Genomic DNA, 17310 nt, shown 5'->3' with positions numbered 1-17310 from the left:
TGTGTCACAAGGTCTCTTATCCCTCCCAGCAGCAGGCTCAAACTTCCCTTGTCTTCTTTTTGCTGCTGATACACATGTAGGAAGTTCTTCTTGTTGCCTTCATGCTCCTTACCAGATTCTTAATCCCATCCCTGCACACTTGAACAGTGTCTGTTTATTCCTCCTGTATCAGCTGACCAATTATATGCTTCCTTTTTAAATGTGAATTTTTTAGGTGCACTTTCTTCATCTGAGCGGGCTTCCTGCCACATCCTGCATGTCAGGATGAGCCATTTATGAAACTGAAGGTGGTGATCCTTAAAAATCAACCATCTTGCTTTCCTATTCATATGTATAGTGTGCCTGCAGTATGTGCCGTTTTGGCTCCTACTGTCATACAGACTGGAATTCTAGGCCTTCCCAACCCCTTGATGAATCACCTGTGAACCTAGAATCAGTCTCTGTCTCTTTTTTTTTTTTCCCCTGTTTGGTCTGCTGGGCTCTTGTTTTTGGCAGCTACACAGTCACTCAGCTGTGGGAGAAGAGGCAGTGGGAAGACCTTTCACTGTGCTGCACGTCTCAAGGCTGAAAGGCTGGAAAATTGGATACAATCTTTCCATGGTTTAGACACAAAAGTGCTCTGCATGATGACTGATACTAAAAAGATCAGCTGCTATGTTCTTTACCACTTCTAATTTTTCAGCTTTGTTAGACTTAAGGTCAGTCCTCAGTGAAGCTCTGCGGAAGTAAAATTTAGTGATATCCCCAAAGAGGACATTTCTGAGCACAGATGGGTAAGGAGAGTACTCAGTTTTAGGAATTTCATACTAAATAAAGGATGACTGATGTATTTAGGAATCTACAGTCTTGGTAAACAAGCAGGTGGAATTACTGCCTGGAGTTTAAGAGGAATGTCTAGACCTCATTTCTGAGAAATATTTAGATGGGCTGGAATCCCATTAATTATTTCTTGATTTTAATTTTCTTTTCTGTATTGATAAAACTAAACTTTTTTTTTTCTTTCAGAGAGAGGGAACTAAAGGGGGATCAGAATATCAGGAATATACACTTGTCTTTTGTAATTCTTGTAGAATGAAAAGAAGTGATATGTGAGTCCTTCCTAGTTTAAACAGCTAGGGGCTTGTGCAAAATTTGGTGTACTGTCCTTCAGTTTTCCACTTCTAAATACAAATTAAAGTGTCTTAAAACTCTGCCACAGGAACTGATAGCACTAGTACTCCTGGTAGGAAGATGGGTGCATAGCATACTGAAATCTCTGTTCTGCAAATAAGGGTCGAATCGCTAAGGGACAACACTTGAAAGGATAGACAGATCCAGAAAGCTATTGCCAGAACAGCTCAGTATTCTGCTTGATATTTGTTTTGAATGTACTCATGAAGATGACATTTGTCATATTTTAAGGTTCTGAACACCTCAGTAAATGGTAGTGACATTAAATAAGACCCTCAAAATGAAGGGAAGTTATTAACATTCATTTACCTTCTAATACACTGTCATCTGAAAAAAAGACAAATCATTTATCAGTGAAGGTATTTCAGAAAAAAATTAACTTGTTCTAGAGTTAAAATAAAGCTATGTCAATGAAGGACATTTAAGACAGTAAAACAAAAGAAATAGGTGAAGTTGTGGAATAAATCTGGATTACAAGGAGGTAATGCATTTAAAGGCTAAAAACAACCATTCCCACAAAGTGTTTGTGGGGTCCTCATCAGCTGGCTCCCAATGCCTCTTGGAAATCCCAGCATGAACCTCAGCCTTTTGGCTCAGTGGGGATCATGGGGCTGTGTTCTCACATGTGACTTTTTTTAGCAACTAGGATCTCGTGCAGAGTAAACCCCAAGCTTGCACAAGATTCTCTAAACTTTAAAAGGAACATAAATCATCTGTTTCATGAAGCTGCCCACACTGTAGAATCCCTGTGGAAGCCTCCATCTCTACTGATTTGTACACCTCAGTAAATCTCACTGCTTCCCAGCAGACTGATCAGAGGTACAAAGCACTCTTCCTAAGCCCTTGCCAATTCTAGATATGCATTCACTGCTAGGGATTCTTTCCCCTTTTAAATTCAAAAGAGTAACTTGGGATGTCTTTTAACTACACAATTTTTAACCTGACCATGTTCCATTCTGACATACTATCCCGTTCCCACTCTTTCTCCATGAAAACTGAGGCAAGTCTGCTTTTCTTATCAGTTTTTAGCATGGCTGTTCCTGTATGGTAAATTTTAAATGACTTGTTTTCTTTCTCCAGTTGCTTTAAAGAGTTAAACATAGACTTTTCACATTGCAACATTTTAACACCTACTGGGCTTTTATAGATTTAGTTTGTATATGATGAACTATGTGCGTATTTAACAGAAATATCAGCCCAAAGGGTAGAAGAGTAGAGGCCAAAAAATGAAATGTAGGCACAGAGCAGCCACAGTAATGGAAGAGAAGGAGGGGAATGCAGAGTCAGGTATCAGATTAATCAGGGGCCAGGCTGTTTGCCAGATACTGCATTAGTGGGGATTGCTCAGAGACTTCCCTTTCACTGTTTTCTTGGCTGATTGAAGTGGTCGTCCATCAAACATCTGAATCCAACCCGTGTTATCAAAGCACCTTCTATTTCTGCTGTTCTTTAGGGTAAAAAAGAGTCTGTAGCTCTCCCATGTCCATAAAAACGATACTGTACCTTCTTGCAGCAGCCAAAACTTAGTGGGCCAGTAGTCAGTTTTATCAGATGGTACAGAAATAAATTAAGTGCTCAAAGGAAAAAATAATATCGCAGTTCTCTATGCTGCCTGATAATTAAGAGCAAAATATTCAGGCATTACTTTTAGAAGCAGTCTGACCTGAATCTAGAGCATTGCTGCCATTCAATGCTTTTAGAAATATTTTGTTCCAAAAAAATTGGATTAGTATAATTTAATAAGAAATTTAACCATGCCACGCAGTAAATGCAATTTTGATGAAGTTGGAGTGGGAGAACTTCAGTTACATAAACTATGAAAGAATCTAGAATCTATTCAGTGAACAGTGTGTGCATACACAATTCATGTTAATTTAACTGAGACTTGAAACATTCTCTGAAGTGCTACCTGCTAAGTCCTGCAACTTCAGTCTGCTTTAGGACAATAAAGTAAAAATTACTCAGAAAGAGACTCTGGTGAGGTGAGTGAAAAACCACCATGCTTTGATAGTGGGAGATGGAAGAGGTGAGATTCAGCAGCAGATGCTCCCATGTCTCCTGGTCTCACATAAAAGATATTGCTAGTGATGTGGCATTAGTCACCGTTCATTGGAAGTACAAATAGCAGAATTTCTTGTTGCCAGTTAGACTAACAAAGTGACTAAGTAAACTCAGCAAGCATAGAAAAGACAGAATGTTCCAGTAGCAGGTAGAGATTCAGTCTTCTTCACAGTTCATTCAAGCAGTTCCAGCCCAATTACCTTCCTTCTGGAAATCCTATGACTTTTTCACTCTTATTCAAAACATTCATGGTTAACCCTTCTTTCTTAAACTATTTTTTTACAAGATACAGTAGCACATAAATTTAGAACTGCAGTAGTACCTAACAATAGTACCTGCCTTGCTGGGATTTTGAAATTATATCTCTGGTGTTTCCCAACATAAATACTGTCTGTGATATTGTTTATGACTTTTTTTTGTTTTATAGGTGGGATACAGACTTATTTTTTCTTGATTCAGTGGGGTTTCTTTGGTATATTTTTCAAAACAGTTTTTATTTTGTATTAATTTATAGCAATTCTTTAGTTTTTCTCCCAGTAGAATGGGCTCTAGAAGAGAGAATATTTTTTTTTTAGTTTGGTATCAACTCCAGGAGAATAAAGATGGTTTCTTTGAGGTAAGTGCAAAATAGACAGATAAGTTTGCATTGCCCTCTGAATGAAAAGGCAGGCTTATTCCCTAAATACAGAAGGTATGAGGACTACAAAATTGGAAATTAATTAATTCTTAATCCAATTAACATGACTGGTTTTATTCTCTTCCTGTTTGTTCTTTAGGTATGAACAACCTAAATGTGATAATGGAGCCAGAGCTCACCCAACAAAAACAAAGGATTTGTACAAAGGACGTCAGCTTCAAGGTCAGTGAAATTGATAAATTTAAGTTTATGCATTCCAATGCTTTGTCCATTCACTGCAGTAAATTAGAAAGGAATTCCTTACACTATATCAAAGCAGTGTATCTTTTAGATACCCCTATATTTATTTGCCACTGACTGAAGTCTTTGACTTTGGACCAGTGTAAGTCAATATGGGTCTTGGGATCTTGTCAGAGAAAGTAAGTCCCATTTTAATTGGTAGTTTAATGGCCTTCACATTTACTTACTGGAATTGTGATTTACTGCTCTCATATCAGAGAGATCAGCAAATATATCCAGGATAATTTAACCTATGCATCATAATCCTTTTTCTAGCAAAATCCATGGGAAATTGGCCTCCATCTTCAAATCAGTTTAAATAATGTATCCATCTTACTTTTCTCCAAGAGATCTTTGTCAGTTTACCTCACAATAATACTTCTTGAAATTATTCTTTGATGAACGAAAAATGGTGTTTATTACAGTTTTCATTTTTTTCACACTTTTTATAATCATGTGAGAGATCTTATTTGTGGATAGTTGAGCTACACAGAAGTCAGTAGACTTCCTTAATTTTTGAAATGGACTTTTAGTATGCTTGAATAACTTGAGGAGTAGCAGGTTCAGTGATATTGCACATTATGAGAGAATTGCAAGTCACTGTCAGCCATTGTAAAGAACCAGAAAGAAGTAAATAATATGTGCAGATCTTTCATGTTATGAAAAATAATCTAGTTTGGTCAGCCAAAGAAGCATTCAGACAATTCTCAAACTGTGCCCATCAGTGTTGAAATGCATATTGAGTGAACACACATTAATGCTCTCTGTCATTACATAAATTTAATGACAAGGTGTAATAAAGAAAAAACAAACCTAGATACAACTCTAAGTTGTGTTCTATATAGAGGCTAATTAAAAGACCAGGTTGAAGATGCCCTGCTTATTGTTTGGGGCTGCAGAAGATAACCTTTGAGGGTCCCTTCTAAACCAAATTATTCTGTGCTATTTACAACTCCAAGGAAACCAGTGGAAAGTTAGCCATCTTCAAAACTTATTTCACACAACACTTGCATAGTTACAGACTTGGATGGTTACTTGATTTTGTGGGGGTTTTTTCTGAATGTAAAGAACTTGACTTAGAAGACATTATAGCAGAGCAGAAGTTGAAGAAACAAGTTTTGCAGTTGAAGACATCACTTACTGGTCATTCCTACCTTTTGCTAAATATTTTGAAAAGCATTTGCTCGATGGAATCTTAGAGGAGAATGGGCAGGTGAAGGTTTTTAAGATTGCATATACCTATTTTTTTATCTAAACTGCTAGTGCTTTCATGCAGTACAGTAATAAAGATTTATCCAAAATTAAGATACAAGTGAAATAGTTAACAAGAATCTTCAATGCTGAAAGCTCCTACTTGATAAATAAATTTTCATCAAGTTAGGCAATGGTATATTGATTTTCTTTTTTTTTTACACTATGGAATTTTGCATTATGTGTGCTTTAGTCAAAAAAACACTACAGCAATGCAAGCCTATAAGTATTATAATTGATATGTATGACATGGATTTGCTCTCTGTCATGTTAGGTTGTTTAATCTTTGACTTCCAAATGCCTTGTGTTATTTTAAAATAAGGCAAATACCAAAATTTCTTAAATACTTACAGGTTAGCTGGAAGAATCTCCTATTTTGCAGCAGCATGGAATAAGTACATGTCTGTACAAGTAATTGGGGGAAGAGGCTACTTCCCAGTTGCAGTTGTGTTAAGATGTTTATTTTTTTCTTTCTCTCCCTGTGGGACTAAGTGCACAAGTGCATTTGCCAATAAATGGCAAATTTATTTCTTATCATGAAAACACTACATCAAGTGAAATGAATTGAATTTACTTTAGACAATTTTTTGAAAAAAAGGAGGTTGAAAGGTGAGCTTGTACAAGTATTTCTAGTTGTTAACAAGTAACACAAAGTTATGTGAATAGCTAATACGAATCAACTTTTTAATAGCAATGAATCACTGTATTCAGTTTTTCTCTTGTAAGCAGCCTTGCAAAGGCATGTTTGCAAATGTGTTGTCTAAATTTAAATACAGCATATAATTGCTGAGTTGTGCCAGGACTGAATAAAGAAAAAAACTAGGTTAATTGGAGTCTTACTTTTAAGGAATAATACATTTCTGAAAGGATGGGTTTACTTGATTTGCTGATTAGAGCCACAAAAATGCAGTAGCCCTTGGTGAACTCACTCTGACTACCTGCCATGTAAAACCAGGAAGATTTTAAAATTAATTACTTTACTGCTATGAATGATCTTAAATGGGATAAACCCTACAGGTAGTTCCTCAAGTGGATTAAATTGGCATGGTTCTGCAGCTTCACTGATTTATACCACCTGAAAATTTGAACCCATTATATGTTAAGCCAAATATTTTTAGCAATAATTTGTAAGTAAACCAAGAAACAGTTTTTGGCAAGCACTGATACCTTGTTAAGGCAAAATTGTGGCAGATAAGTGTCCCTTGGAATCTACAGCAAAATTCCCACTAATTTAAACCTTAACATCCTAAGGTAACCTAATATAAAGCATTTGAAGCTGAAGGCTAGTCTAATGTTTGTAGGGACGATCCAAGCCACCTGTATCTCTTAGTTTGGACTGGAAGTTATATAATAATAATAATTATTCTTCCCATTAGGTTTCTAGTCCTTTTTTAAAGCCAAAGCATTTTTCTGAGGTTACTTGCGGTTATGATCCTTCTCAGAATCTGGTTATTCTGAGATAATGAAATTGAACTCAAAAAGGAGTATAGAGAATGTCACATACTATGGAAACAAAAGAGTTTTTTATTTTCTCACAGTCAGAGCTTTAAAACATTTGTATTTTGACCTTTTGTTCTCTTCTGTGTTATACAGTAAAATGGAATCTCTGTGATGTAAGGTCTTGAATAGTTTTTTCCATACTTTGGATTACTGCTGTGTTAAAGAGGAATTCATTTTTCTACATAAGCTGATCAAGAGCATTTAAAAGGGTTTAGCCTGAAGGCCAGTTAAGCTAAACATATAGTATGATGAAATGAGGTGTAGGTGCCCCTGTAAGCTCCCTGTTCATAAAGCTAGTCTTAACTCTCTCTAACCAACCTGGAAGAAAAGGACCTTGGTGTGTAAGAAAGCAAGACATGATAACATACTGAGACAGTGCCAGACTACTCAGATAATTTGTCTCCTGGGCAAATCCTTTTCTTATTTAAAAAGTATGCATTGAAAGCAAGAAGTATCTGTTTTAGGCTCTGCTGTGTGTGAGGGCTGGATAAACCTCGGGTAGTACTTTATATGATTTAAGATTTTTGTATTCTTACCTGACTTGGGAATTTATCTTATTTTCCTGTAATATGATTTTCATTACCCAGACCTGAAATTTGAAAAGTAAATAGAAAAATTTTTAAAGTATTCTGGGCAATGTCATTTTGATCATATAATGTTTTTTAATTAGCAGTACACTTACCTTTTGTGCAGAAAAAAACTCCCAAAACTAACAAATGAGTAAATGACACACAGGTTTCAGCAAGGGACTCAATGTCAAGCTGGATTTTCAGACTTTACTGCGTTGCTATGGTTTTGTCAATTTAAGTCAGACCACTAATTTTGCTTACATTTTATTTTGGTTTGTTTAAGTTTCTCCTTTTCTTTAACATGATGTGGGTTTTTTTGAAGTTCCTACAGTTGTGATACTTCATTTTATACAAAAGTATCATTTGAGAGGGGAAAGTATAGCTTGGAAATGACAGTGCCTCGAACAGTAATACAGTATACTGACTTGGGTCAATGTGCAGATGTGGTAAATCAGTCTACTAAAAGTCTTGAAAATCTCCTTTTTTTATTTTCTCTAAATAGCATAGCTTTTCACTGTTGAATATTTTGTTTTCCTGAGATGCTGATCTCAGTTTGTCTTGCTGGAAGTAGCATGCTTCCATTGCATTCAAGTTACTGTAGGTTTTCACTGGTCACATAAGATCAGCATTTCACTCCTATTTCTGTTCTTACTGGCAGTCCTTCACTTCCCTTGATTATCATTACAAGTTTTGATTCTAGACCATTTCTCATAAAAAGGTGAGTATTTCAGGGTTTTGATAGCATTGAGTTAAGAAGCATCTGAAGGGTTTTTATTGTCCAGGGTTTATTCAGTGGCACAAGAAAAATCCAAATTAGTTTTGCACAGCCTCTGTGAGGTAGATTTTGAATTCTCTGTGCCCCCTTTTCCCTACAACCCAAATCCAAAACTCAGCACTTTCCATCCAGGGCCTAAGCTCTGTTAATCATGGTGGTGATACTCTGATGGTCTACAGTTTAAGTCAAACTTAGAACTTTATGACTCAAATGAAATGTCTTGACAAAGGTCCCTTGTAGAGTTAATCAATTTAATAACAAAACAAAAAAAAATCCCCCAAAACTCTTCCTTAAATATAAACTATAAGTTGTTTTCTAATTTCATAACCCATTACTGACTCAGGTCTTGTTTTAAGCTATGGGCGTCCTTGAGCCTAGTTTAACCCTGGCATTCAAGTAGTTAATATTTTTCTCCTGCAAATCATGCATGAGAGCAGTTTAAATCATCTGTTTATTTAATTTTTGTGTTACTTAAGAGAAACAAAAATATTCTAACTGCCCAATTCTCTTCCTATTGTAATGGTTTTATTTACTGTGTTTCTGATGGGATAATCCTGCACTGACCCTGAACAGTTTATGTTTTGTGGAGCAAAACTCATGATTTAAGGTATGGGGGAATTATATGTGGATAAGTACAGTTTACTTTTGGTTGTTGGCAGTGTATCTTTTTCCAAAGTTAAAGGGAAATAGTCGGAAGCACTCAAACCACAATGATGCAACACCCACAGCCAAGCAGCCATCATATGAAGTGTTTCACTTCAAAGGCATCTTAAAAGAAAAAGAAAGTGATAGAGGCTTAACTGCTTTTCCTTTTGAGGTTAATTCTATCATGCAGTGGTTCCACTTTTGACCATGACTGCATCAGGTTTTATGAGGTGCAAGAGAATTTCTCGGCTAAAATACTGAGGTACCACCACTGGCCTACCTCATCTAGCTTAGTCTTTTCCACATAGTCCTTTGTTTGCTCAGTGTAGTCCAGTACCAGCACCAAGTAGAAGCTAATCTTACCTTATTTCACATTCTTAAACATTGGAATGACTAAAGCTTTCTTTTTTTTAAAGGCATCAGATAAGGCATAATGCAAATTTTTAACACATGCCTGCCTTCCCATGAGCTTCAAACTGTTAGGTCAATTGGCATGTAACTGTCTCCACTGAGCTGTGATTTAAAAGGATTATATTTTTATGATGTAACCAGCTTTCTGGCTGCATGAGCTAATACTCAAAATGCTCCTTTCTGCTATTGAATCTTAAAGCTCTGAGCAGTCAACCAACCACTTGAAGTTTCTGGCTGTTTTGAATGAGCCTGTAAGCATTGCCCTGAGCTCTGTGCTGTCCTATTTACCAAGAGGTACTTGGCAAAAAGGCTCTGTACAGAGCAGAGCTACCTAAATAATGACTATGACCAGGAAACGTTGGTTCAAATCTGGTGTGAACCTTGATGACAGTGAAGTGATGGCAGAGCTGAACAACTGCATGGTGAGTTGATGTAGGGGACCTGCCTGGAGCATGGTGGGGTCTGCAGGGAGGATGTGAGGCTCAACAGGGAGGTACAGCTCCCAGAGCTGGAGGATTGTGATGGAAGCAGAGTGAAGCCCCCATAATCCAAAAGGAAATGGCTAGTGATGTTGTATGCCAATTAGACACCACCAAGTCTGTGGGCCCAGGTGGGGTGAAGTGAGAGTAATGAGAAGAGCTGGCCAGGAGAGCTTCCCACGTCACTTCCAGAAATTTACCAGCAGTCCTGGTTAACTGGGGAAGTCCCAGAATTACCAGAAGGTAATCAGCAAATGTAACACCCATCCATGAGAGGGGTTGAAGGGATGGTCTGGGAAACGAAAGGCCTGTCATCCTGACCTTGGTACCAGGGAAGGTCATGGAGCAGATCATCGTGAGTGCCATCATACAGCATGTGCAGGACAACCAGGGGATCAGGCCAGTCAATGGGGCTTCATGAAAGGCAGGTCCTGCATGAGCACCCTAATCTTTTATGGCAAGGTTACTTGCTTTGAAGATGAGGGAAAAGCTGTGGCTGTTGAATAGCTAGATTTCAGTAAAAGGTGGTTACACCTTCTTCCACTACAGTCTCCTGGAGAAATTGAGTCTTTTTTTGGCTTGAACAGATGCAGTTTTTACTGGATTAAACACTGGCTGGATGGCTGGGCCAAGAAAATGGTCGAGAATGGAATTAAATCCAGTTGATGGCCAGTCGCTGGTGGTATTCCCCAGGACTCAGTATTGAGTTTGGTCCTGTTTTGTATCTTTTATCAATGATTTGGATAAGGGGATTTAGTGCATCCTCGGTAAGTTTGCAGATAACAACAAAATAGATGGAAGTGTTTTTCTGCTGGAGGATAGGAAGGCTCTGCAGAGAGGTCCTGACAGGCTGGATCAGTGGGTGGAGGATGACTGCATGATGTTCAGTAAAGCGAAGTGCTGGGTACTGCACTTGTATTGCAGCAACCCCATGCATCAATATAGGCTTGGGGAAAAGTGGCTTGAGAACTGCTTCGCAGACAGAGATTTGGGAATGCTGGTTACCCCATTGTCTGGCTACACGAGTATATTTTAGTCTCCCAGAGGGAATTTTAGCTGCAGAGGGAGGAAGTCTTGCAAGTTCCTTTACAAGGCTCTGCAGATCACATTGATTTCCTGCACACCCTCTTCTATTCTTCTCCTCATCCTGATTTGATTAATAATGATCTGGCCACAGTTCTTCATACTGCTTTAATTTTGCCTCAATTTGTAATAATTTCTTATCAAAATGAATCTTAACACAAACCTGCAGTAGAAATATTAATATCTGAAAAAAATAATCTCAAAATAATAAAAAAGCACATAACCTAAGAGCTACTTAATGTGAAAATTTGCCTATAAAAATGACAGTGAAAGAATTTGTGTTGCTAGTAAAATGCCAGTGAAAGACACAACTGCTTCACAGCTTACAAAAGAGAAAAGCTTGCTAATTAAAGGTGATGCTACTGGCTCAGCAATAGCATTTCATTCATTGCTCTATTTCATATTAACCTATAATTTTATGTTTATTGTAAAGGGCTATAATAGAACTAATAAACACTGACTTAATTTGCTTCACAGCATTTGGCTATGCCAAAGAATATATATTTTGTTTCTCACCTCACTTGTTGCTGTCCTCCTTTTGCAAACAAACACATGTTTAAGGACAGCAATCTTGCCTGCTGTGAGTGTGAGCAGTGGAACACCTCCAGGAGAACATGCCCAGAAGGGAGAATGTTCTCCTGTATCTGGCTGGTTTCCCAGGAGGTTGTCTCACACAGCTGTACAGTTACATTCAATCCATAATGTTATATTTACTCTCCTTCCATATTTTTTTTCCTAATAGTGAAAAGACAAAGAAGGGAATGAATTTATGTAAAATGTTTCAATGCAGAGATTAGCCTAATCAAGAATTCCAAAAGAAACTGAAAACAGTACATTTTAAACATCTTTGTTTCTTTTAACAAGGTCTCTGCAGAAAACACATGTGAGTATGAAGAAAATCAAGATACTTGCCCTCTTTTAAAGACAGTCTAAAGTTTACAGTGAAAATATGACAGACCCTTTTAAAACAGCTCCAAGAACATTACTGTAGGATACTGAGGTAGTGTCTGTGCCCGGTATAAAATCCTACAATAAGCAGAGTGAAACTTTGATCACACTGGAACCTAAAAGGAATTAAAGAATCTGCCTCATTCAACGAACATTGATGCTGTATTCTTAAAACTACAAACTTCAAGAAATGTTTTTTAAAAAACCTTGAAATAATCTCTGTGATAGTGAAGACATAGGAGAGGTATCCCATAATAATGGAGCAATGTGGGGCAACTGGATTATAGCTCTTGTGTAAGCAGTAGGAAAAAGCCAACACCAGCAGGGAAGATTGATATTGAATAACCTCAGTGTTTTCTGCCAGAATGCCTGCAATCATTATCATCTTACAATCTAAAAGCTGTCAAGAAAAGCTCATATTAACTGAACAGAAAAGGTGAAAACCTTTTAGTGTGCCAGGGCTGTAATCATAATGAAAAATGACACCTGAATCTTATCATGACAGTGAGTGGGAGTCACATAATAAGACACTATTTCCTCAAAGGCGCATGTTATGGGGCTTCTCCTTTATAATCTGGCAGAGTAAATTGAATGAAAACATGCCGTGGATTTGTAACACTGTTCCTTTCAAAATGGATCTCTTGTTTTGTTGTGTTTTCATACTTGGATACAAGTTCTCCTTGATTATGTGGCAGAAACAGCTCTCATGTTTAATCTGGGGACAGGGAAAAATAAATATTTTCATTTCAGATTGAATGTATATCTGGAGCTATATTTTCAAGAGGAACAGCAATGGTTAGCCATTTATTCCTTGTGTTTAGTCACTTGGAGAAGTGTTCCAGTTTTCAAATAAAATGAGAGCTTCAATAACTGTGAGTTCAGTGGGGATTTTCAATTCACAGCAATTATGAAAATATCCCCTACTTACAATAAATCACCCTAGAAATTTTGTGATTTTCATCAAACAGTGACTTTTTGAAATGCAGACTTAAAAGGCTAGGGCTTGTGAAAATTTAAGCCAGTGCAAGCCTTCCCACTTACTAACATTTTGAATAACTTAATGTGTAATACAGTAATAACATCAGTCATTACTACGCTGAATAATGACTGAAAGTGTCAAGCAATAAGCCTAATTTACTTGTCAAGGAAAATGAACAAGGTGTAGTCAAAATTGTTGACACTGATCTCACATCATTAAGTAAATTTTTCTGAAGAAAATATTTTTGTTTTAGTCTCCAAAAGGCTTTTTCGTGTAACCCCCTGCAAAAGGGCAAAAAAAATTTCATCCTCAAGGGCTTTCAGTTGTGGAGACCTAAAGGTTGTATTCAAACAAGGAATAACATTGCACATTTAAAAACACAGAAATAGTCTCGTATGCACTATCGTGCAGTATATTTTGCCTGCTGCAAAAAAGAATTACTTTGTTTGCTTCTTTTGAGAAAAAGGCTGTCTCTGATTATCAGTCCATTCAATGCTCCTGTTTTCTAAATACCAGCATAGCTTATCTGAGAACACTGGAAATGACCACCAGTAGAAGAGCGTTGCACATATCACTGAGGTTGACTTTATTTTACAAAGTAAAATATGGTTATTGAACATAGTTTCTGACTGAGGCTTAAAAGTAATGCCAGGTTCTGTCCTCCTCATCATAGCAGATCAAAGACGATTAATTTCACATCCTTTGTCTTGGTGAGGAAGTGCTGTAACCTTAGTGCAAGCCACAGATAGAGGATGTCATGTTGTTAATATGGAGAACCTGCAACCAGAAATGAGCTGGGAAAGACTCTGTGCTTAGTGTTGTTGATTGCTTGCCTCAGAACAGTTTATAGCTGTATAATCTGGGATGCCAGCGTTCTGGGCACTGCAAAAATACAGAATAACAAGATGATGCCTGGAAAATTTGCAGTCGAGCTGATTGCAAAGCCACTTGGACAATGGGTGGACAGATGCCATCAGCTGGAGAGGCAATGAAAGTTCCTGCCAATTCCTCAAAGTGCTTCAGTCTGCCAGCATGTGTCACCTTCATTTCACACTGGCTGAGCTTAAGCCAGCTGGCTTTCCTCCAGGTCCTTCTTCGCATCAGGTATTTAAACTGCAGAGAAGGCTTTTTCTGGGCTCAGTGAAGAGATGTAGAATAAATACTCTTGTTCACAGGGATGACATTTTATATGATACTATCTCAGTGTTTTTCAAATAGATGGTGTTATTCCTTGGTTAAGTACAGCTTATAGGCCTCCACATGAAATGACCCCATAAAAACATCTGGGAAGTCTTTCAAAGGATTCAGAATGCTTCACAAGGTTCAGAAATTTGCTTCTCTCTAGCTCAGCAGGAGTGCTACTGTTCATAGATTCCTGATGTTAGCATATGGCAAAAATCCGTGAATAATTTTGGGAAATAAATTACTCACAAATTTTGCCCTTTACATTTGTGAAGTTCTTGGATTTGCTTGCTATCTAGAAATGTTTCCTGGTAAAGCTTTTTTTCTCTGTAAGTCATCCACAAGCAATTAATTGTAAGTATTCCTAAAGTACAATCCATGACCTGCTGAACCCTGATCCTGCAAACACTTACTTGCATTCTTCTTGTGATTAGTTCAATTAAAATCAAAGAAACTTTTACATGTGGTTGTAAAGTTAAGCCCAGGCATAAGTGTCTGTAGGGTGAGGGTTTATGTTGTTCCATAACCCTTGATATTCTACGTGCTATGTAGTCTCTGATTGTTAAATGAGACACAGACAGCCAGAACCAGTGCAAAGTCAGGGGTTTTCAGTCCCTGCTCTCTAACTGGAGACTTATAGAATGCGAGTCTTACGAGTCTGAGGTTTGGGTTCTTTGAGTACATGATCCAGATTTGCTGGTAATGATCCAATTTGAAATTCACTTTGGAACGCAGTTCAATGCAAAGCAAAGGTCATTGAATGAAATTAATTTAAGAAGCAGAGCAAATATTCATCAGCTTTTTTTAATGGCTTCTTAATCACTACAGACCCTTCTGTGCTGTGAACTTTATAATGGGGAAAAGTACTGATAAGCGAATTCCTAGGCTTTGTAGCCAGACACAGTTATAATGGAAAATGTCTACTAGAGCTGAGCAGCAGATTTGTCTGCAGAAAATAAACCCAGAGTTTGAAAAATTCACCTGGCTCACTGAGGAGGAAAGCAGAATCTAGGAATAGCTGTTGAGTAGCATATTCAGCTACATAGCTAGTAGTTGTAGTACTAGTTTGCTATAGTATTTTTTCTACTGTACATCTGCTGGTGAAAAGAATAGACAGCTATGTTAAATATGGATTTAACTCGTAAATTACATTTGGCATTTGGCTCTACAATCTCACTTGCTATTATTGCTGTGTCTCTCTCATTTTCATCAAGCAGGAAGGCATCATAAAGAACTCCATTAGCTGGGCACCTATGTGTGCATCTAAATATAATCATCAATAATGAACAGTTATTCTTTCATGTATGCTGGAAATATCCATATTGTAATTTCAGTTCAGAGAAGTAATATTTAAATAGCCACAAAACAATATCTCTGAACTACTGAAAATAAAAGATTGCTTGTTTTTTATTAGGATATTTAGCATATATTTCAACCCTTGGAAATTTTTCAGTACAATTGGTGCTTGTCCTTTAGGTTTTGAATGCAAAAAGCTAATTTGGAGTTATTTAGAGAAGGATTTTATTAGTTCGAATTTTTTTCTCTCTCTGAAATCTGTATAGCTGAATTGACACTATCAAAGAAAGAGCTGGAAGGATACAAAAATATTCCTAATAAAACATTCTTAAACTCCCTGAAATATTTATACAAGAGAGTTTGGTATTCTTTTTTCCCAAAATAACATGTACTTGTGCAGGGTTTAGGAAGGTACATTGGAGTATAGTAATTTCTTCTGGTGCTTTTTGTGATTATGTGTGTCGGTAATTTCATTAAACAGGAATAATGTGTTTCTGATTTATGCAGATTGGAAGTGTTTATATGATAACTAACATAGCTCTAAATTTAAATCTGTATTTATACTAAAATTCACATTTACAGACAGAGATCTTCTTATGCCTCTCAACTCACACTCCTAGGAAAGGATCATAAACAGGTTCTACTTACAAATGTATTCCATATATATTCTCAGTAGTTTTCTCATGTTTTGAAATGAATCAAAGCCATTCTCCAAGCTGTATCCTATCTCTGCTGTTTGTAATGAATTACTGTGGTGAACCTTAGAGAAAGAAATCAGTTTTACTTAGCCTCACTCAAGCTGACTCTGAAATTCATTGTGTCATTTTATTAAGAATAGAAAAAATAAATACATATTTTGCCAATATTTTCAATAGTTGATACCATGCAGCTGATTATGTAGATAACTTCTTGAAAGTAGGTTTGTAATTGTATACTTGGCAGTTATTTGCTCTAAAGAAGAATTTTATTTTATTTAATCTCTGAAGCTGTTCAAATTCTGCTTCTAATCCATTACTTTGAATTGAAAATAGTCTCACTGTAATGAGTTCTTTTAGGGTGTAAAATGGTATAAAGGAAACCAATAACTAGAACAGGATACCTATAGAGGGCTCACAAAAGAGATCTCTGATACTATTATATTACTATTATTTTCTTGCTTTTTTTTTCACAGAAGGAGAGAACAAGTGAGATTCAGTAGCAAGTGTCATTAGAAGGTTTCAAGGAGTGTCAGCATTTCAATCCAAGAATCTCTTGTAAATACTGACATCCTGGGGAGGGATGCTGGGACTTGGAGGGAAGATTTCCCATCCTCTTCTCTCCAAATGTTTGAGTGGACATTCATTCTCCTGCCACAGCTCTCCTACTCTGGAGCAGGACAGCTCAAGCTCCAGACTCCTGCAGTGGGGCTGCAGGACATGAGGCTGGGCTGACACCATCTGTGTGCACCACTCTGCCGAGATGAGTTGAGACTCCCCTGCTCCCATACTCCTTGCACACATGGCAGAGGCCAGCCTGCACAGGCATCAGTCTGGGCTGGGGGTGAGATGTGATGAATGAGCTCTTTTTGTATTTTCCTCTCAGTGAGACTTAGCTGGGATTTTGAACTATTCCCCTACCAGAAGCGGGATGAGCTGCTCTGACCAGCCCATTTTTCCTGTAGGCACATCTATGTGCCTGCATTTTTTTGCCTAGAGCTGGTTCTGTGACACATTGCTCTGAGGGAAAAGAGTTACTCTCTGCTGTGTCAGTGAGCTCAACAGCCTCAGGTGATGGTGGGTTCACTGCATGTACAATGTGACTCCTTGAGCATACCCACACTCTCCACGTCTCAATGATTTCTCTGTGTCTGAAAGCTACTGAGTGGTAGGTTCCCCTGTACAGCACTAGAAATGGCCACATTTTTCAGCACTTTGCTCTGCATGCTTATCTTTCAGATTTTTCATGCAGACCTATTAAAAGAAATTTGAGTGTACTTAAACATGAGAAAACATTTATTTTACAGCCCTTAAAACTGTGTCTCAGCATCTTTTGTCTTAGAAAAGCAG

The 17310-nt window shown here is 37.4% G+C and overlaps 1 protein-coding gene across 1 annotated transcript in view; it reads left to right on the top strand.

Annotated features, from left to right (window-relative positions):
* The window catches only part of SMOC2 (SPARC related modular calcium binding 2), a gene marked incomplete at both ends in the record, with an annotated part of 136958 nt that overhangs the window by 99090 nt on the left and 20558 nt on the right, over positions 1–17310 (top strand). The window contains one exon of the mRNA XM_084202185.1: positions 4008–4090. Within this exon, the coding sequence (XP_084058311.1) occupies positions 4008–4090 (83 nt within the window). The remainder of the gene's footprint in view (positions 1–4007; positions 4091–17310) is intronic.

This window comes from Fringilla coelebs (assembly GCF_963513975.1).
Source record: "Fringilla coelebs genome assembly, chromosome: 3".
Classification (NCBI taxonomy): Eukaryota; Metazoa; Chordata; class Aves; order Passeriformes; family Fringillidae; genus Fringilla; species Fringilla coelebs.
Note: the sequence above shows the minus strand (reverse complement) of the source record. Positions and strands in the feature narration are given on the sequence as shown.